This window comes from Ammospiza caudacuta, chromosome 19, assembly GCF_027887145.1.
Source record: "Ammospiza caudacuta isolate bAmmCau1 chromosome 19, bAmmCau1.pri, whole genome shotgun sequence".
Taxonomy (NCBI): Eukaryota; Metazoa; Chordata; class Aves; order Passeriformes; family Passerellidae; genus Ammospiza; species Ammospiza caudacuta.
This window is the reverse complement of record NC_080611.1, coordinates 9,834,067-9,855,501: the sequence shown is the minus strand read 5'-3', so window position 1 is coordinate 9,855,501 and position 21,435 is coordinate 9,834,067. Positions and strand designations below refer to the sequence as shown.

At 46.6% G+C, this 21,435-nt stretch overlaps 1 protein-coding gene across 1 annotated transcript in view; it reads left to right on the top strand.

The window, feature by feature from the left end:
• The first annotated feature begins 213 nt into the window (after positions 1-213).
• The window catches only part of CACNG4 (calcium voltage-gated channel auxiliary subunit gamma 4), a 42,108-nt gene continuing 20,886 nt past the window's right edge, over positions 214-21,435 (top strand). Inside the window, exon 1 of the mRNA XM_058817293.1 lies at positions 214-436. Coding sequence (XP_058673276.1) covers positions 214-436 — 223 coding nt within the window. The remainder of the gene's footprint in view (positions 437-21,435) is intronic.

Below are 21,435 nucleotides of genomic sequence, written 5' to 3'. Positions count from 1 at the left end.
CCTCCCTCCCTCCCTCCGCCGTGGCCGGTGCCTGCGCGGCCGGGGCGGTGCGCGGGGGCGCGGCCGGCGGCGGAGCCCGGCCCCGCGGCGGCGGCAGCGGCTCCCCCCGCCCGGCCCGCCCCCCGCCCCGTGACTCGGAGCCTCCCGCGGGCGCGGCGGCTGCCGGGCGGTGTCGTGCGGCCCCCCGCGCCCGTGCGGGGACTATGAAGCACCATGGTGTGGTGTGACCGTGGCGTCCAGATGCTGCTGACCACGGTGGGCGCCTTCGCAGCCTTCAGCCTCATGGCCATCGCCATCGGCACCGACTACTGGCTCTACTCCAGCGCCCACATCTGCAACGGCACCAACATCACGACGGACGAGGCGCAGGGGCCGCCGCGGCGGGCGCGGGGCGATCTCACGCACTCGGGGCTCTGGAGGATCTGCTGCCTCGAAGGTACCGGGGCCGCGCCGGGGAGGGGGCGAGCAACTTCCCCGGGGGGACCCGGCTGCGCTCCCGGAGCCGCCGGGCAGCGCCCGGGCAGAGCCCGGCAGGAGCCGGAGCCGGAGCCGCCGGGCTGAGCCCCGCCGGAGCCGGGGCCGGGGCCGGAGCCGCGCCGCTGCCTCGGACACGGCCGAGGAGGAGGATGGCGTTACCGTGGCAACCGGCATCTCCGACATTGCCATGGGAACCGGCGGCGGGATGCGGAGCGCTGCCCAGGGCAGCGCTGCCCAGGGGGGCGACCTCGCTCCGCGACCATCGCCGGGGCTTCGGGGCTTTGGGGTCTCCTGGCGGGGCCGGGGCTTTGGGTGCTTTGGGGCGCACCTGAGCCCCGCAGGCTTCGGGGCTGGGTCCCCCCTCTCTCTCCTCCCCCCGGACTTTGGCTTGAGGAGCTTTGGAGCTCAAGCGCAGCTCTCGGGCAGGACAGCGGGAACTCCCGTTCCTCCCAGTCTGCCCTCAGACAGAGGCACCGGGAGCTCGGGCGGAGGGGGTGTTGCTACCGCTCAGGTGCTTCGCTCGGGGCTCCTCGATGCAGCCCCAGGGTCGGGCTGAAGGGAGGGAACAATAAAAGGATGGGTGCTGTAGGGCCGAGCTGGGCAGCAGGACCCCGCTCCCCGCAGAGGCCGAACATGTGGCTCCCGCTCTGAAAATGGAGTTGTGGAGAAGGCGCGGCGGTAACTGCGGGGACAAAGAAGCACATGGGTGCTGCGAGCATTTGGCAGAGCAGGTCCAAAGCCCAGCTGGGAAAGCACATCTGTCACCCGAGATCGCGGGGCTCCGGCCGCGGAGAGCGGCACAGCCCCGGGAAGGAAGGGGGGACATGGCTGGTGGCCACGGCGCTCTGAAGCCCCTCACCTGCTGGTCCATTCTCTGTGAGAGCGGCCGGCAGAGCCCCCGTGCTGCTGGAGGAGCGTGTGGGGAAAGGGGAGGGCAGAGGGGCCGTGGTGACTTGGCCGAGCTGCGCTGTCACTGGGGCTGGGGGCGCCGGAGCCCGCTCCCCGCGGGGATGGGTGCGCTGGGCGGGCGGGATGCAGCGCGCCTCATCCATCAGCACACGGGAACTTCGCACGCCCGGCTTTGTGCTTCATTCCAACTGACAGACGGCTCAGCCCAGCTCCGCTTCAGAGTCGCAGCTGTGTTTAGGTGGTTTTTTTCTTCTCCCCAGAACAGACTGTGGCGTGGTAGAAAACACCTCACTCTCACGTCTGTTCTCATCTTCTCCTCTAGCTAATGATTTAAGGCTACAGTGTAACATGATTTTTTCTCTTAAAATACCAGATTTGCTACCTAGTAATAGTAGGCATACATAGAGGAGCTGTAGGAAAAGGAAATATTTTTAGATGCTAAAGAGCGAAATAATTATTGAAATGTGAAGGTTTATGGGTAATAGCAATGTTTGGCTTTATGACTCTTAAAGGAAATCTAACACTCAGCTTGGGCTTTTATGGCACCTGGAAAATGAGGGCTTGCATCTGAGAGCTCCTGAGTTTGCTTGAGAGGTGCTGAGCATCCTCCACTTGAACTGAATCTTGTGATCTTCACTGAGCTTGTTCTAAGCGTCTTCAGCCTCCTTTTCTCATGGAAAATAAGTTTGTATCTTGCAGGAGTTGCTGAGCTTGTTCAGCCAGGCTGGACCTGTCACCTCTGGCAAAAATCCCTGAGCTTCCCAATGTCAGGATTTCTGTGTGGTCTCCCAGTAACACCACTCATAGAGGTGAAGTGCAGCTTTGACTGAAACTGGTGGGGTTTCTGCCTTGGTTTCACCTGGGCTTGGGTCAGAACTTTGTCCAGGAGAGCAGCACTCAGGGCAGCTGTGGGGAATGGGCAGAGTTGAGGCAGCCCCAGCACCAGGGCCGAGCTCCAGCCTGGCTGCATCACTGGGCAGCAGTGGTGCCCTCCTGGCATCGCCAGGGCATTCTCAACAGCTGCACCCAGGAGCCGTGTGCCAGCGAAGCTCAAACCCCCGTCAGTTTGGGGGATAAAAAGGCGTTTCATGGGACACATCAATCCGACAGCAAGAGAGCTGTTCTGCTCAAAATTCAAATGCTCATAATCAAATTATAAAGTTACAATTTTTAAAGTTGTCAAATATGTGCTAAGAATGCCCAATTTGAGAAAGCTGTCATCTGTTCACAGAGCTGAGGAGCAAAGACTACATTTTCTCCTCCTTTTTCAGTATGTTCTGTTTTGTAAGATAAAATCTATAGATACAGTAAATTATTCATGTTTTAAACCATGCCATGGGACTTGGATTTCAACATGGAACCATTCCTTTGTTTTATAAAATAATAAAACCATTTCTAGAAGCTGATTTAAAACAACACTCCCTTGACCATTTCAGAGCCTCGCTCATTTGAAGTGGCTGAGTCTTTTAGTAATCTAAAGGTAATATTGCAATTCTGAGGAGATACATAGCAGGAAAATAGCTTCAGTTATGGATTTTTATATGTGTTCAAATGGTCTGGCTTCAAACCTATTTTTAGAAATCTTCTGGTGTTTTGGAGAAATAATTGTTAAAACCTCTAATTTATTTTAATGGTCTTTATTGCCATTTCACTCTTATGTCAAAAAGACAAATCTGAAACACAAATGTGTAGAAGCTGAAAATGCCTTTAACAGCCTCTGAAATTGCTTTTGACATACATAAAGCATTTTGCTGAGCAAATTTCAGGTCAATTGAAATTTCCCAGTAAAATGTTTCTCAGCTCTATCAATTAACCTGTATGCTGGATTATGAACAATCACCTGTTCTGTAGCCCAAGTCCCAAGATTTCAAACAAAATCGCTGAAACAGGATGTAAAAGGATAACCTTATAATTCAATTATCAGGTGCTCCTCGATGTTTTTCTGTTTTTTTCTTTGAAACAATATTTTACAACAAATTGGCGTCGTAATTGGAGTGCTACAGCTTAGGGATCAAGCATATTATCTTTGTTTGGAGCTGCAGGGATGAAATCATGTTTCAGCACTAGTAGTTGATACTACTATGGAGCTTAGTCACTCAAGAGGCAGCGTTAATGATCCATCACTCAAACTCTTGCCTGTCTAATCCCAATTTTGTTCCTTTAGCATGTTTGTCAGAGGTGGAGGTAGGAGGTTCATTGAGTGGATTTTAAATGATTGTGCCATTTCTGCGTGGATTTTTGAGAGTTTTATCCAAGGCAATTGCCTTCGGTGGGAAAGTGAAATAACTCCTGGTGTGGATGTGAGGAGCAGAAGTGGCAGAGCCTCTGAGGATGGCCCAGGGTCCGTGGCAAAGCTGGGGTTTGGTTTTCTGGGCCCAAGACAGTCACAAGAGCTGTGGCCTGAAATTAAAATGTCACCAGAGTAGGGAGTTTCTGACGGACCCCCCATGCAGCCAATCAACCTGAGACCTGCACCCCAGCCCACAAATTCACAAAAAGAGCAAACCAGCCCCATTTTGGGTGCCTGCTGTTCTGTCCCACGACCACACTCGAGCCGGGGGGGCTGTCAGCACCTCTGGGTCCCTGGGTGCAGCGCAGGGTCTGGCAAACCCAGCAGATGCTGTGTCCTGACAGTGACCATTCTGGGGCCAGCCTAAGCCCAGAAAGGGAGATTGAACCACTCCGGCTTCCCAGCAGCCCCTGATCCTACGGGAAATGTGCGGCACAGCTTCCTAAGCCTCACACGGCCTTACTCACGAGGAGGATCTGATTAAAATATTTGCCTAGGAAAAAACAACGTTAAAAACACCACTTTATCCACTGAAACTACTTATCTTGGTGAACAATCGCGCTGAAGTTAATAGGACAGCTCACATTGGAGCGCTCTGCAGGCTCTGTGACATCAAGATAGGAAATCAAGTAATGTACTTGTAATTTAAATTTATTCAAAGAGTATTTTATTAAACACTTCAGCACATGAATCTCTTTGAACCCATTGTGTCTACTGCTTTTAGTATTCCCTGTTTGCCATTTACTTTTCAAGTGGTGCAATTGGCTATTTAATTCACGTGGGCCCACGTGTCCTTCCTGGAACATTTATAATGGGGAGGAAGGATCGAGTAAATCATTTATGGTTTTGAAAACTTGCACAAATGCACATTTGCACAATTATTTGCAAGTCTTCCAGCCTGGATGAATGCACACAAACATTGTGGCACCCGCATGCGCCGCTTCCATGGATACTCCTGAAAACAAAATAAAAATGCTTATACCAATGTTTGAGGCAAGCAAATAAAGGCAGGCTGCTGTCCATCAATACTGCAAATTCATGGCTCATCCGAAAAGAATGAATATTCCTTAGTATTCTCCAAGCACAGCTATGAAGCTCCAGCACCACCACTGTTTGTTAAACTGAATGTAATGCAGAGTTTTTATTCCGATGCTGTGGCCAAAGTGTTATTTGGTGTGGAGCAAATGTTAAATCCCTCTAAGATCAGACATGACCTGCCTTGGAGGTTGTGTCCACAGGCACATGAAGAGGTGGTTGCTCTTCTCTCTGTGAAGGCTCATGAGCCTGTGCTGACACTGTGAAAGAAAAGTGATCATAAATGGAGAATACCCAAATGGGTGACTCTGCTCTGAAAAACTTATTTTGTGATGCTGTAGCCTGTTTCTAGGACAATATATAGGTGTTATTGCACTCCGGAAGAGTGAGCTTTCACCCATCAATCTTCCAACACAAACAAACCCATCAGTGAGGGACTCAGCTGAGCTGCAGACCATGTCTGCATCCTTTAATTCCATACATCCTGCTCATCATCTCCACTGCCTTGGTAAAACACACGCTCTTGAGAAGGTCCATGTGCTTTACTCAGTACTTATAAGAGCAATTCTTAGCACTCCAGTGTCAGCTTTGCTGCCCTGGCTGAAGCAGAGCAGTTTTGCTGGCAACTGATGGAGTGATTTTTTAAACACCCATTTTAGTTTAATTTTTATTTAATTTTTTTTCAGGAGCATTCAATTTGTTAGAGTTTCTGAATTTGGAGCTGCCTTTATGGACACTGAGTTCAATCCCTTTGAAATATTGTCCACTGTATAAAATACTTTAAAATACTGAAAATTTGGTGCTGGAGGATCTGCCAGCAGAAGATGGGTTAAGGTATTATCTATTCTCAAATGAAAAAAAAAAAAAAGCATGTGTCTCCTCAATGCACTTCTTTGAACATTTATACAGAGGCTCTCAAATGATCTTATTGATGTCACAAAACATCCATTCTTCCCTGCCCTATGAAACAAGGATCTGAAGCTAATTGACTGAATATATGTCACTTTAATGAATTAATTTGCTTTCTTAAACTCGATCTACTCTATAGCCAGTAGGGAGCTATCAGGCTACACGGAGGTTTTGGTTTTTCCTCTGTGGCTCTCAGCATGTTCAGATATCCCAGTGCAAAACTCAGATCCCAAAGACTCTGTGTGCATTAGTGATGCTCCCCCAAGGCTGCAAACCGATGAAAGCACATTTGTAATCCAGCTGTAAAGCTCTTTTCTGCTGTGCAGGATGCAATGTGGAGGATATTAAATCTCACCTGGGTTCCAGGATTGTTCTGGGGAGGTTTCAGAAATGTTTTGTGAAGAGCCAAGGAGGTGTTGGGTTGTACAAACAGGATCCTCGTGGCTGTGTTGTGCTGCAGTCACTGTTTTATTCTGTATATAGTTACACTGCATGTTCTGAGGACTTGACAGATGGCATTTGTGGTAGGATCTGTCAGAGCCATAGTAACTCATTTTGGGGTTTGTGGGGACCTTTGCAATGATGTAATGCAGTCTTTGGGCTTTGTCCAGCAGCTGTTACCTTTATGGGCTTTTATTGCTCTTTTTAGATACTTCCAGGGCTTGCCCTTCCTTCTGGAAGCTCTATTGACCCTCACCAGTGTAAAATGGTAAAACAAGTCAATACAAAAACTTATTTTTTTTGCTCCTGTGCAATTTCAGCACAGTGATTATTCCTCCAGTACACCCTGTCCCATTTGCTGGGTCACGCAGTGTCACCTCTGCTCAGGTTGTGCTGTCCCACCTGTAGCTTCAGTCATTCTTGCCAGGTACAAAACACCTCATAAAAAAACTCAGGGGAAGGGGAGTGTACCTGATGTCTCCATCCTGTAGTCTTGTGTATTTTTGCAGAAACAGAGCAAAAAGAGAACAAATATTAGGAAGAGAAGCGAGTGCTTTTATCTCATCTCTAATTCCTTTGAGGAGGTAGGAGTACTTAGATACTGAGTGTAATCTGAAGTCTGTTATTAACACCTCTCAGCTCCCAGATATTTAGTTGGTGTCTCTGTGGTTTATATGCTAAAGAGCAGCAATTTCTGCAGAATTTCTGTATCCCCAAACTGAAAATGGAGAGGAAGGAGGAGGAGGATGATGATAATGGGCTTGTGACTCTGAGCTTTGGTAGATTTCCTGCTTGATCTGGGGCCAGTTGCTTTATCTTCCTGCCCCTGACTAGGAGGGATAACTGTGCTTCCTTTCCACCCACTTCCCTCTCATTCTAATAATAAAATGGAAAGGAAGATGTGGAGAAACTGGGACACGGCGAGAGGGCTGCCCAGCTCAGGAACGCGGCTTGCACCGGGCTTGAAGTGTTCTGCTTGCAACTTATGTTTTATACATGCAATATTTGGTGTTTAAACATGTCTTCCTTGAGGGACAGGATTAAGTCTGATTCTCCACCTACAGAAAGTTAACTGCTTTCTAGGAAGGCAGTGGAGTTATGCCAATATGAAGCCAATATAAGAGAAGGGATCACAGATTTGTCCCTTCAATTGGAGCTTTTCCTGCTGGTCCTTCTTTTCTGAGCCAAAACTCATCTCAGGAAATAAATCAAACTATCAAACTGAAAAACTGGTCCTGCTTCCAAGCATTACTTGGTGCTTATCTTTGTTTTAGATTTCTGTTTACTGGTATTTATTATGTCTCAGACTTATGGTTCAGCATCCAAATTCTTCCCAACAGATGGCAAGGCAGGATGTACAGGAGTAGTAAAATAAACAGGATAAATGCACAACTGCCCATATGTCTGAGAGGCTGATACACGTTTATGACTTCAGAACAAAAGGGTGTTTGCAGCAGAGAACACCAGTGCTGGGCATGACTTCATGGTTTTTTCTGCCTTGTTCTGAAGCCTCTCACTTTTTCAGTGGGTTTTGATCAGTTAAATTGCCAGATATTTTGTCCTCCCTCTTCTACTCCCAGATAGTTCTTTCTCTTAGTTATTTATCTCCACTCCTGAAGTACATCAGCTCATTTGATCTTCAACATTTTAACACAGAAGGTGGCTTAGTCCTGAGCTTCAGCTCATATTTTTTCTGACTGTGGTTGTGGCTCTTTTGAGGGGCACACAGAGGTGCTGGGGATCACAGCAACATTTGAGGCTTTCTCTATATTGAGATTTATCATAATATTAATGACAAGCAGCCTCTCTACTATCTCAAAATAGCAAGCCTCTGGGCAAGCTGCCTGCAGGATGGATAGCCCAGCCTAGACAGACTTTGCTAGATTTCCCTTCAGACCTGGGGGCATTTTTGCCAGTTGTTGCATGCTAGGAGTCAAATGCAGTGGGAGCATTGGAGCAGTTCTTGATTTAGCCTGGCAGATAGTCCAGCCCCTCTTTCCCCTCCTTCCCATGGCAGCCTGTCATCTCAACGTCTTTGTTCTCTTCCTCTTTTTTCCTCCCCTTGCCAAATGCTGTAACCTTTCTTCTGTTGAAGAGATACCTTTGAAATTAGCTCCTCAATGACAGTGCATGAGTCCTTCTCTAGAAAATTAGTAGATACTGCCCTAGGTAAAAAATTAAGATTTTTTAATTTATCTTCTTAACTCTTAACCGTCTCTGTGCCATCGTGCCAATGAAAAATGTGTAATCACTTACTTGTCCAAAGGTATAGTCTGGGTTCTCTTTTTCTCTACCTGTTTTACTCATTTCCCAGGGTTTATCCAGGCTCCTGCCTACTTAACAAATAACCCTGTAAATTCATCTTCAATAGAATTGAGTCATTTCTTGTCAAATGTAATCCATGAAGGAATGATAGATTATAAACACACACAGTCGTGGTATGAAGAGATGGGTGAAGGGAGAGCACGTTATGGAATTACAGTATTTCCTGTACCAATTGCCAAGCCCTGAAACAAATTAACCTCTTTTATTGTTCTTTTTCAAGCATTCCGCCTTTTAATTGCTGTTTTGGAATTGTGCCACTTAGTTGTGCCCTTTGAATGTTTCTCACTTAGCCAGTCCTGTTAGCTTGATAATGCCAAATGTTTCTGAGATATTCAGAAGCACTGAACATCCCCTGCTCGAGTGGGAGAGGGACCCAGCTCAGGCAGGAATTAGCACCCTTGTTTAGCTGCCAGGGGTTTTTTTCAGATTAAGTTAATAACCATTTTTAAGTCACTGCCAGTTCTCTACCGGGGTTTCAGATCAGTTGTCTCCCATTTATACTTTTTAAATGATGCAGTTTTGTGTGGAATATGGATGACTGGATGTTTTGTCCTGTCCAAATATATAGCATTCAATAACACTGGGGTTGTTATTGTCTTCCTTGCATCCCAGAGGCACAGTTTATCTCTTGGTGCTGCAAGGCATTAAAAAGGAACCATGGCATGTCGCAATTATGACTTGAAATAGGATCTTGCCAGAGGAACATTGCCTAAATGTAATCAAATCTAAACTGTAACTTATAGCAAATACCTATCAGGGCTGTGCACACCTATCTCACAGCTCACTGGCTATCAGAGATAGCTGATAGCAAGGCACTGGATGATTGTGTTGGGAGAATTGTTGTGCTGTTGGGGTATTTTAGAGTTCAGCCCCCAGCATTCAGCTGCCTGCAAGCAAATGAAATAACGAACTCTCAATGCTGGAAGACCTTGTGACTATTTAGGCTGAGCTTTCAAAGGTACCAGATATGAAAGTTTGTGATACTCCTCCGTGCATGACTCACTAATGGCAGTAGTGGGCTTTAATCATCTTTGTCCAGTGGATATTCTAAATTCAAGTAAGCCACAGCAATGCTCCTTTACATAATGCATATATTTTAATGCAAAATTCGCCAGACTTGGTTTCTTTGTGTGTTGAATTGGTTTTAGCCAGATGATGAAACAGCAAGTTGCATTGTCACATCACATTTTCATCCATGGGGATTGTGAACAGGGTTGAATCCCTCAAATTCACTGAACAGAGCCCTGTTACTGGAGCCAATGAAGCCAATAATCCAAAATGGATTGTTAGACTCCAGATATGGCTCTGCTGAGTGTGGGAAGGTGATTTGCAGGCAGCTGTGAACTCCCCAAACTTCAGGAATTTGATTTCCCTGCGGAGGGAGAGCCCCAGCCTCTGCTTCCTCCCAGATTTAACATCCCCTGTTCCCATTCTGCCACCTGATGTACACCTGGCTGAAGTCAGGTTATTCTGTACAGATGAAGCTCAGGACTGTTTCAACTGGGTGTTATTAGGGGAGCTGTTGGAAAATGTCAGTATCAAGCAGAGCTTTCCTAAACATGATAAAACATCAATTATTAAATCTGGGAGCTCAGTAGCAGTTGGGAAATGCTTCTTACCACTGAGCTGCTAACCCAAACCAGTTGGGTCCTTACCCTCATCCTTCTGCCAGCCAGCAGGGGCTCAGTTATTTGCCATGACAGGGATTTGGGGGTCACCAGAGTGCTCTTTGCAGACAGACTGACCCTTTCCAGATGGAGGAGTAGGACACAGCCAGCCCCTCTGCACACACTGAACCCAAGCCAATGAACGTAGCAAGGGCTGAGTTCCTTGGCTCATGCTTGGAGCTGCTTGGATGTTCCCACCTTGTGTTTGGATCAGAGCTGGTCCACATCCCCCCAGCTCTGCCCACTGTGAAAACACATTTCTGTCTGTCAACAAAGGATGCTCCAAGACAGGGAGCACACTCTCCAAAAGGTGAGGCTCCCGGCCTCTATCCAAGCTTACATTGCACTGAGAGTCAGCCAAATTTAATTTTTTTAAGTTACTTGGGTGTTTCAAAAGATATTTATCCAAGACTATGCCAATACCTGCTGACTGTGAGGTTAAACATCCTGTGGTTTGCTCCAGAGGATGGGAAGCTTTTCTCCTTTGCTCTGCACGTTTTGCTTTGCTCATGTCCTTGCCTTTAGCGCTGACAAACTCAAGACGGTTCCGAGGTGCTTTGGGATCCTTAAAGATGCAGGACCTGAAATAAACCATGCAGCATTTAGGAATGATGTTCACAGCACCACTTCTAATTACAGCCCTTCGAACAATTCATTTGCAGTGTCCCGCTATGGTTGTGCTTATTAAAACAGAATCCTCTTTATAGTTTGGTAGCAAATTAAGAGGGGAAAAACACAGCTATCCTGTTCCATCCATGCCTTTGAAAGAGGTTTACCTTCATAATTTGCTTTCTAGGGATATTTCCCTTGTTTTCACTTGTGCTCCTGCTCTGAGTTTTTAATGACTTACTTGGTGTCTCTTGGTAGCCATTTCCCAGTGACCTTTTTGCTCATTTTATTTTAATTTCTGTGTATAAATGGCAGCGTTCTAGCTGGAGACGTTCTTTGGGCAGAGCACAAAAACCCCATAAGGAAGGAAAAACAGGCCAGAAATTTTCCACCTGAATTTGAAGCATTAACCCTGGGCTTTGGCCACACAAAGAGCCAGCACGCCAGAGCTGGACCCTGGTCCAGGATCAGGGCCAGAGCTGGGCAGCAGGACCTCACCATCAGCATCTCCAGGCATCAGCCCTGGATGCAGCTACTCCCACAGGTTATCCCATTTTCTGGCATGACTGCTGTGCCCTGGGAGGGCTGGGCAAGTGCTTGCAGCTGGCCAGAATATGGGTACACAGCTCCTAATGCTGATTTTATAGCATTAATGTGCACCTGTTTTGGTGGCCAACTGGCACCGTGCTCAGCCTAAAATGTCTGTGTAAGCTCTGCATTAAAAGAGGCATCAGAATTAGCGTGTATCAAACATGTCATTAGACACGTGCCTGGTAGACATAATGCAGGATAATGAATATGATCACAAGAATAAATTAATAACCGAAAATATTTTTTATACGTGTGCACACTTAAAACAGGGTAGGAACTAAGTGACACTTGTGTCACCAGTTTATAATTAAAATGCAGTGCTTGAATGGAAATGTAAGCTTCAATTAGCCAGCACGACCCTGCTTCCGGCTTTACTTCCCACTGAAAAGCAACGATAACAAGCTCACATTTATTATCAGAGTTTTTCCTGGAGCTGTGCACTGAAACATGCTCACATCTGAGCCCTTTCACTGAAGACATTTTTTCGCTTCAGCAGTTTGGCATGCCATACAAAGGCTCTCTGATTTTTAGTGATGTTCACCTCCTCTTACATAAAAATGTTTTCTGTGCATATTATTTGGTTTTAGTTAAAGTCCAGGTGCACGGGTTACTGAGGAACCAAAGGGATGGCTCATCACAGAGCACAATGGGTAATTATTGCTGGGCTTCACTGTATTGCACAGACAAATCCTTTCTTGGAGCTCAGCATTGTGGCTGTGAGAAAGAAAATACCTATGATGCAGCCCAAAGTCCTACAACGGTAAGAATAGATCCTGTGGGAGATGCTTTGCCCATTTCATTTTTAACTCTCTCGAGGGACAGAGCTTCACAGTTTTGTTTAGAGACACTATTTTGCATTTTAATTTCACCAGTGGGAAGTTAATACATATATAAATTATGAGGTCTCATGTGTTCCCATTTCATCCCAAGAGGATGTTAGGCTTTTTGTAAAATGGCTAAATAATTCTCTGGGTTCTGCCCCCCATTAAAACCAAGATTTATCTTGATTTATGATCCAAATTTTGCTGCTGCCTTGCCTGAGGATTGAGCTTAATTTCTGCAAGAGAGGGCAGAGTCCTTGGCTGTGCAGGCAGGAAGAAAACTCATTTGTCTCCTGCCCAACCCCACACTTTGGGTACCTGGCTCAGCACTCCATGTCAGGGACAGAGCCATCCACAGGAGATCCAGATCCTTGAGGTGCCTCTGGGGAGATCCTGACATCTTCCCAATCCCCCCAGAATAGGAACCTTTTAGTCCAGGACTCACTCAGCCTTGTGTCCATGCAGGAGGTACTTTTTGGGCATTTTAACAAGGCTGCAGGAACCTGGGTCCCAAATAACAAGGACAGGGAATGGCCACCTCAGCCAGGGCTTAGGAGAGCTGGTGAAAAGCACACAAACCCCAACAGCCCCAAAATGTCAAGACTGAGCAGCTGAGCCTCAGAAAGTGTATTTAAGGAATATGTCCTCTCTGACAGAGATGGACCAAACGTCCACACAAATATCTTTTGCAATGCCCCCTCCAATATTTTAAGCAATTTCTACAGGCAGAATTCTTGTGATGTAGGAGTGGATGTCAAGCCAGGATATCTCAACTCAGAATAGATGTGTGCTCTTAGCTTTGGGTCAGGCAGTGACGTGTGCTGGAGTTAGAGCCTCCAGGAACTCTTCAAGTTGTAAAAACTACAAAGCTCCTGGTTTTTCACTGGTGCTGTTCACATGGGACAGAGTGACCTCTCCAGAAAGCCCTTCCAACAGCAGCCGCAGTCTCTCTCAATAGCATTTAATAACTACCCATGGAGAAAATTACACTCTATTTAAAAGGCCAGAAAAATCATCTTCAGTTTAACTCTGCTGACTTTGGTAGAATTACACCAGAAAAGAGTTCTCTCTGATTTCCTTTCCCATACTAATGTTCAGTAGCTGGGCATAAAAAGCCTTTCCAAGGCAGATTAAACAAGTCCAAATGGTGAAATATTCTTTTAATTTTCTTTCACACACGTTATTTTAGGTGTAGCTTGGAACTCTGCCCTTACGAGAGGCATCCTTTTAAATATTTATACAGCATCAATATGTAGCCACCTTCATACGTTTTTAATGATATGTTCCTTTCTAAATTAACCATTAGATAACCCCGTCCTGTGGTGTTCTGTATTTTGCACTGCATTTACCCTACCCCTGGATTTTTATTTTTTATTTCTCCGTGGAACAATGAAGATGTCAAGGCAGTGCAGATTCCAGGGGCACCGTGGAAATGAAATTCTTGGAGCACCACTGCTGTTGCCATGTGGACACACACTCAATAGCAACTCTGTGCTGCCCTGCAAGCCAAGGGGATGCAGCCCCAGCCCCACTGCTGGGCCCTGGCAGTTCAGTGCCAGAACAATTCCTCGCTCCTGGAAATGTAACTTCCAGGACTGGGGGGAAAAAAATATTGAAGCAAACCCAAGCAAAGGAGGAGCAGGAAGAGATACCTCCATTTTGAGGCTCTCCTTGAGAACCAGTAGGCTTCTGGATCTTCCAGAGTTTTTTCTCTTTTTATTTTTTCTTCTCAATTGTTTTATTAAGATGCTACAACATGCCAAGGTAAACAGGACCAACACCATCAACGGAGTCAAAAATCTTTTTCTCATGATCTTTGATCCAGCCTAAAAACCCACAGATGAGTAAAAGTGTTGGTACAAGCCCTGGGTTTTTATAACTCTGGGAGTTTTGAGTCCTGTTTAATTACACAACATTATCATAGCAAAGCAGTTTCTGCAAAAGCTGCTCATGGCTTGTTTCCCCTCCCTCCCGAGGGGACCACAGGAGATGGCTGCACCATGAGATTACTGCTGCAGAACCCAACCCTTAGCAAAGCCTCAGCAGACAGACAGAAACACAGCACACCTCTCCCAGCTTTGCAACAGAGATTAGTCATTCCCCTGACCAAAAATAAGGGGACATCAGAGTTTATCCCATTCCCTGTTATACTGAAAAATATTCCCACATGCTTCTTCACCAGGAAGAGTAGAGCTGGAATCCAACCTCTCCTCCTCTGAAGGGGCCTTGCCCTGGACTTGTTTTGCAAGTAAGAGCTTCAGTTAAGCCAGCAGAGATTTTCTCTGAGGATAATGGGCTGAAGGAAGCGCTGAAATGCAATTTCCCTGAGTTGCAGGGTACTGGAGGCAGAGATTGAGTCACCAGCAGAGCCCTTCCAGCGCCGGAGCGGCTCCGCGAACGCGGCTCGGTCCCAGGCAGGGCAGCACCGTCCCCTCCACTGCAGACAAGGCACCTGCAAAAGGCACAGGGGTGCTTTTCTGTCCTCCCTCCAGTGAAGCAAATCTGGTAGGGTTTGGCTGCAGCAGTGCCTCGGTTTATGGGTTTTTAAATGCACTGGTAAAGGGACATTGTTTGCTCCAAACAAAAGCTGCCTGGGCTTGGCATTCCTGACAGGAGCCTGAGGAAAAGAAGCCAAGGCAGCAGCTGAAATCCAACAAACTGCTCCCCTCCACCACGGGAGAGGCAAGGTATGGCCAAGCTGAACTTGTGCTGTTATTCAAGGTTTTCCTTTGGGTTGCAGAGGCAAATTTTGTGTGTGTGTTTGCTGCAAATATGTTTAAATTCTCTCTGTTTTGGAGGCAAGTAGTCAATGCATCTGAAGTGCATACTTGACATATGTTTCTTTTCACATGCTGTCCTCCATTCATTTCATGCAGCAGATGCTCAGTTTACCACTTTAAATGTATTCTTATTTACTAGAAATTATTTTAGAAAATAGCTGTTTGGAACTAAACATTTCCAGCCCTTCTTTTGGGTGCAGGATTCTCCTTTTTGCAGCTGTCCTGGGTGGCTGCATGCAGATGTTGACAGGTTAATTTGCATTTGAAGAGCTGGGTGCAGTGAGCTAAGCAAGGGTTTTTCTTCCCTGCCTCTGAAGGCAGTCACTTCACACTCCTTGCCAAATTTAGCCCCGATGCTACTCTTCTTAATTAACTAGAGCAACATCCAAGCTGAGTTTGGCCCATTGTTAGCCAGCCATTTATTACAGGGTTGAATTAAACCCCTTGGCCGTGTAGAAGAAAGGTTTTTATTCTGAAAATTGATTGCACTGAAGTGAAACACAAGGACAGCCCTAATTCACAGCAAGGTGGTAGGTACAAGCTGGTTTATCTGATTTCCTCTACCCTGTCACCAGAAACTGCGAGTCCAACCTGGTTTTCCTGCCTGCTGCACACTGCTGAGGTCAGAAATGGTTTAGTAAAAAAAGGAATCCTGATGTTAAGAAGAATGTGCAGCTCACACTGCTCAATCCCCCTTCCCAGAGAGAATTCTTTTTCTTCTCGTTGTGGATTTCTTTTTTCCCTTTAAGTTCATATCAAGACTGTGAGCACAAAGACCCAGATTTAGACTTCAGTCCCTTCCATTGCTGTAGGAAAAGGCAGAAGTCCTGATGCACAGTCCTGCTGTCAGCCTCTAGGAGCTGTTGCTGCTGGTCTTTCATGTGCCTGATCCATCCACACTGGCTCAAAGCACAGACCAAAAGCTCCCATGCTGCAGCAGGGAGAGGAGCTGGCATTCAAAGAGCTGGAGCCCTGTCACCACCAAGGCCCCCTTTGCTTCCTCTTTGGTTTCTTTTCTTCCCTTTAGATGTTACAGAACAGCCAAGGAAAGCTACATCCTGTGGGTATTAGAGCACTGAGCTGAGCCTTCAGAGACATGGGAAGACATAATTAATGTTTTTCTGGTGTTTTTTCACCTTCTTTTCGCCACACCTCTGTTCTCCCCTGCCTCATCCCTGCCATGATCTGCTGTGGGCAGATTCTGGTGTTACTTCTCCTCCCCAAAATCTGGATTTCAGCTCAGTTTGCTGTGCATCCCTTGGCCAAGGGGACCATGGGGACAAAGTCATCCATCTGAGGGACAAAGTTACCCTTCTGAATTTATCAGTTTTCATGTTTATTTGCAGGGATTAAATGAACACTCATAACATGTTGGATTCAGCCTTCATTCCTGGCAAAATTCTTCCTGGTCACAGTCAAATGCAAACTAATTCATCACCCCAACTGTGCATGAGGGAGATGCTGGCACGGGGCACTGTCTCAAGGGGAAATGTTTGCTCCAGTCCATCATTTGCATCACACATGAAGCTTTTCTTGGAGATATCTTTGGGTTTTCTACGTAAGAACTTCAGGGGAGGGGCTGGGAATGGAGCATGTTGCTGTTAGACAGGAATGATTCAGGTACCCATGGAGACATGAGATCACTCTGCATTGTCACCAGCACAAGGAGATTACCTTATACAAGAATAACTAAGAATAGAATTTTTGACCTTCCATCTTTCCTTATCTGTAAACATTAGATCTGCAGAGCAGTGCAGCCCTGCTTGTCAACAAGGAGAAATAAAAGAAAAATAAAACTAATTTAAAACCCCACAGTGGCAGTGAAATAATCCATACATTTATCATTTCAAAGGTTCCCATCACTCCTGCCTCTTTTTCTGCAAAGTTTAAATGATTACATATTTTTTATGTGTTATATTTTCTCTCCTAAGGATAGAACACACTTTACAGGACCTCATATGGATAAAAAAGCGTATTCCTTTTGCAACGTTGCTTACAGTTAACACACACAAACCTGCACCTTGAGCTTTCCAAAACCTGGTTCATACCATCAAATGAATTAATGGCATAGGCAGAAATTTATTTTTAAGTCCTTAAATGTTGAATGTTTATGACTTGAATTTTCCTTTTAAGGACTAGCATGGATCTCAGTGACTGGTGCAAGACTATCTGGTCCAGTAAAAAAGGGCAGATTCTTCACAATACTTGCACCTGCCCCTGCTCCTGCCAGCACTAAAATTGGAGGTATTTGAATGAAAAAAGATCCTTAAAGTGAAGAAATGCAGGATGAGGTTCTGAGCTTACCATAACAGCTGGAAAGAATCTTGTAAAATGAAATTCAGCATCTGCTTCTGTAGATGTCTCAGGTTTTAAGTTTCTGAGGCAGAGGGTAATTTTTAAGCAGAATCTTAACTTGCACATACATGAATTATTTCTAGTGACTGGCTCAAAAATAGCGATTTGAGCCTGTGCAATGTGTTCACACAGGGCTGGAGTGTGTCCAGGCCTGGGGACACAGAACTTTCTGCACACACCTGGATCATGTACCCCACCTTGTGTCCCTGCAGTGTGAGCTGAGGACACGCTCTGTCCCTTGTCCCTTCCTGGGCATGGCTCCTCAGGGAACAGCCAGAGCTTGGGGTCCTGCTGAGCTCTGAGCCAGAGTCTGGAGACACTGGAGGCCAAAGGCAAAGTGCTGTCCCCTGGGAGCAGGGGCTCATCAGGCTGAGTGACTCAGAGGTGCAGCTGTCACAGCCTCCCTGGCTCCTCCTGTGATGGAACAGCTCAGACACCGTGCTGGGGTTGGACCTCAAATCAACATCCAAGCTCCTCCTTTGCTTCATGGGGAAAAAGGAGGCTGTGGGAAAGGTGTGGGAAAAGCAGCACTCATGAGAACACTGTTAGAAAAAAAAAATCCAACACATTAAAGCACAAGGGGAGGGCTCTGTCCCTGCTGGAGCCCCCCAGCAGTCAATGAAAGGACCCCTGGTGTATCCAGAACTTGCAGGACATGTCTGCTAGGATTATGGGGAGCTGCTGCAGGAAAGCACTGATGTCTCTTGGGATCACAGCTCTCCTACTCCAGATCCTGCAGGAGTGGGTCTGCAGAGGAGTTTAGGTGATGCTGTGCCTAAAAAATCAAAGCTCAGCCTACAAACCAACCCCAGCACCCTGGACAACAAATGGCACCTGTGACCGTGTTCACAGGGGTCTGAGGATGAGGGAAGAGATGAGGATCTGACTCCATGTTTCAGAAGGCTTGATTTATTATTTTATGATATATATTATATTAAAACTATACTAAAAGAATAGAAGAAAGGATTTCATCAGAAGGCTGGCTAAGAATAGAAAAAGAAAGAATGATAACAAAGGTTTGTGTGTCAGACAGAGAGTCTGAGCCAGCTGACTGTGATTGGCCATTAATTAGAAACACCCACATGAGACCAATCACAGATGCACCTGTTGCATTCCACAGCAGCAGATAACCATTGTTTACATTTTGTTTCTGAGGCCTCTCAGCTTCTCAGGAGGAAAAAATCCTAAGGAAAGGATTTTCCATAAAAGATGTCTGTGACAGACACCAAAGAGCAGAGTCAGGAGCTGGACCCTCATGGTGAGCAGGCTGATATCAGCCCTTCCCTTTGCAGCCCAGAGGGTTCTTTGGGGCTGTGCCCATCCCCAGGGATGGACATCCCATCTCAGAGCCTGGAGTCAGCAGTGCAGGAGAGCCCTGCCCTGCCCTGGCAGCAGCACCAGAGCTCACTGATGCAGCAGATCCTCACTCCCAGCTGGTATTTGCTGGCCATAACCCGGTGATTCCAGTCTGTGGAGCAGAAGTAATCCACAGTCACTGGGCAAACTTTGTCCAGAGCTTATCTGGGAGAGAAAGCCCTGCTGCTGGGTGCAGGAGAGCTGCTGAGGCTGGGTGATGTTTCATGACTGAGTATTTTTAGAGCCATCCTATAGTGCAGGATTTTTAACTTCCATTTCACAGCCCTTGAAGCCTGGCAAACTTTCATTAACATTTGATGCCTTGAAGTCATGCAAGGTCTGGGGGGAAAGGGAGGGGAAGGAGGGAAAAGGAGCACACCTTTTTGGAGCAAAGTTGCTGGGAAGTTTAGAAAAAGCCTCCAGTCCCTCCTTTTTGTACCAGGTGGTTTTAAAGGACCCCAATCACTCAGAAAACAAGGCTGGAATTCCAAATCATGGCTGGGTGGAAGAGTTTTAATTAACATATGAAACACCTGGAGTCTCTCAGACCCCTGGGGAGTTGAACCCCACCACCCTGAAAGGATCATGCCTCTTCTTCGCCCATTATTAGGCAACGTTGCTCATACGGGGCTGTTTGACCCATAAATCCCCAAATTATTTATAAGCCATGAGGCATCCATCCTCAAGCAGAGAGCATGAGCCATGGAGAAGTCAAAGGATTTGCTCCCAGTTCCCTCACTGCCATTTCTGCTCAGCACAAAGTAAGGCTTTTTTTGCCCAAAGTTATAACCAATGAAAACAGTGCTTCCCTGGCTATCAAGGCAGACTTTCAACTGGAAAATACGTTAACAGAAACTCTATTTTTCCCCCCTCTAAATATTCCCACATGCACACACACACACACACACACACACAGAGCGTCTCTTCGCGCACACAACTGAGATTTTCCATAGGCTGAGGGAGTAGGAAGAAGAGATGTATTTTTGTCTCCTTGGCAAAAATATATTGGCAGCATCTCAGTGAGTTGTAAAGATTGAGTAAGTACCAGAGCACGGCCCCGTGAAGCAGGTTTTGGAAAGCTGCCCCTTGGCTGCCTCTGCCCGTGTGCCATGGCCTGGCAGGGACACTGCCCTGGGGGCACTCAGCCCCAGGGGCCCCAGGCAGCCCACCCGGGCTCCTGAGAGGAAGAGGAGGCTGCAGTCCATGGAAATGAGGAGCTGTCAGCTCTGCACCATGCCAGAGGATGTGTCTGAATGGGAGAGGAGCTGTAAATCCCCCCCGGGCATGGCAGCGTTCCCTGAGCTGCTGCATGGCTCCTGATGTGGCCCTGGCAGGAGGTGGCACCAAGGGTGACAGACTGGCCCTGCCCTGCTTCCTAAATTCGGGGAAATCAGGGCCCCAGTGTAGGAGTGTTGGGGGGTGGGATGGTCAGGATGGATGGAGAGCAGAGATCTCTGCAGCCAGGCCTGGAATTTGGGGTTTATTGCAAAGGGCCTGGGTGCAGGGCCCTGCTGGGAGCTGCCAGCCACAGCTCAGAGCAGGCTGAGAGAAGAGAGGAGCAGAGAGGATGAGAGAGAGGGTGAGAGGGAAAGAGAGTAAGGGAGTCAAAAAGGTAAGAGAGTAAAATGGGTAAGAGAGCAAAAGCGTAAGAGAGTGAGGTTCCTGTTCCAATACAATAAATCTTCTGTGTTGAATATTCTAATTCTCATAACCAATCTAGTCCAAGATACAAATCCTATATAGCATTTACATACAGCCTATAAGAATCATTACATTACCACACTGTGTTACATTTTAAACCCTAAAACCTCCTCTTTGGGCCCCTTCTGCCAAGCTGTAGGGTCTGCTCTGACCCTTGGGCCTGTCTGCAAGCAGAGGGTGTTGTTCCATCAAAAGGGGATCACCTTCAGCTGGCCACACCATTGCTTTCCAGTTGTTCAGTAACTGAGGGATCATTTCAATCTCACTTATATTTCTATATTCTCAAAATCTTTCACTGGGCAATCACATTTATAAGGCTTTTCTGTTTCATCTTCCCCAACAGCCCTGGATGCTGTTATCCAGGGGCAGGGAAACACAAAGGGCTGAGGGGGGAAGGAGTCAGTGGCACAGCAGACACCACACCAGGCACGGGGCACCTGCCCTTTGCCCAGTCTTCCCAGAAAAAGGAAAATGTTTTGGTTTTCTCCTCCCAGCTCTAAACACTCCTGGCTTCTTCCAAGCCATCCCAGGACAGCAGAAGGCAGTGAGCATTTCTGGTTACAATGGCAGATGTGCCTGATGATGTGGGACTCTCACATGCATTATTTAAAGCAAATTCTGGGATTCTAAATTGGATTGCTCAAAGCTCCCATCACTACTGTCCTTCCCCAGTGCAGGTAGAAACATTTCATAGTAAAGCACAATCCTGAAATACTGAAAGTAAACTCAGAAATCTCGACCATAAAATATTTATGAGTCTGTGCTTTGGTGCATTGTAATTTTGCATGATATGTTTTGCTTTTCAAGACTGACTAGATTAAGGCTCTTCTGATTCATTAAACACATTTTCCCAAATGCTGTTTCTACAAATATTGTTGGGTCATTGTGTTTAGTTGCATTTATTAGCTGGTGTAACAAGGAACGTACGTCTCCCATAAACCTGAGAGGAACCCACTTAAATGTGTTGCTCTGAATCTCAGCAGAGAAGAAAACAGTTCTCATGAATAATTAAAGCTTAAAGAGGTCATGCTGGTTTTGCAGCCTCATTTTTATTTGTCACTGCTTAGTTTGCATTAGGAAATGGGAAGTTTCAGGTGCAGGAGCCAAATGGAATCTCTTCTCCCTGTGTTCATTTAAACAGATCTATTTGGTAGCTGTCTCAATTTTTA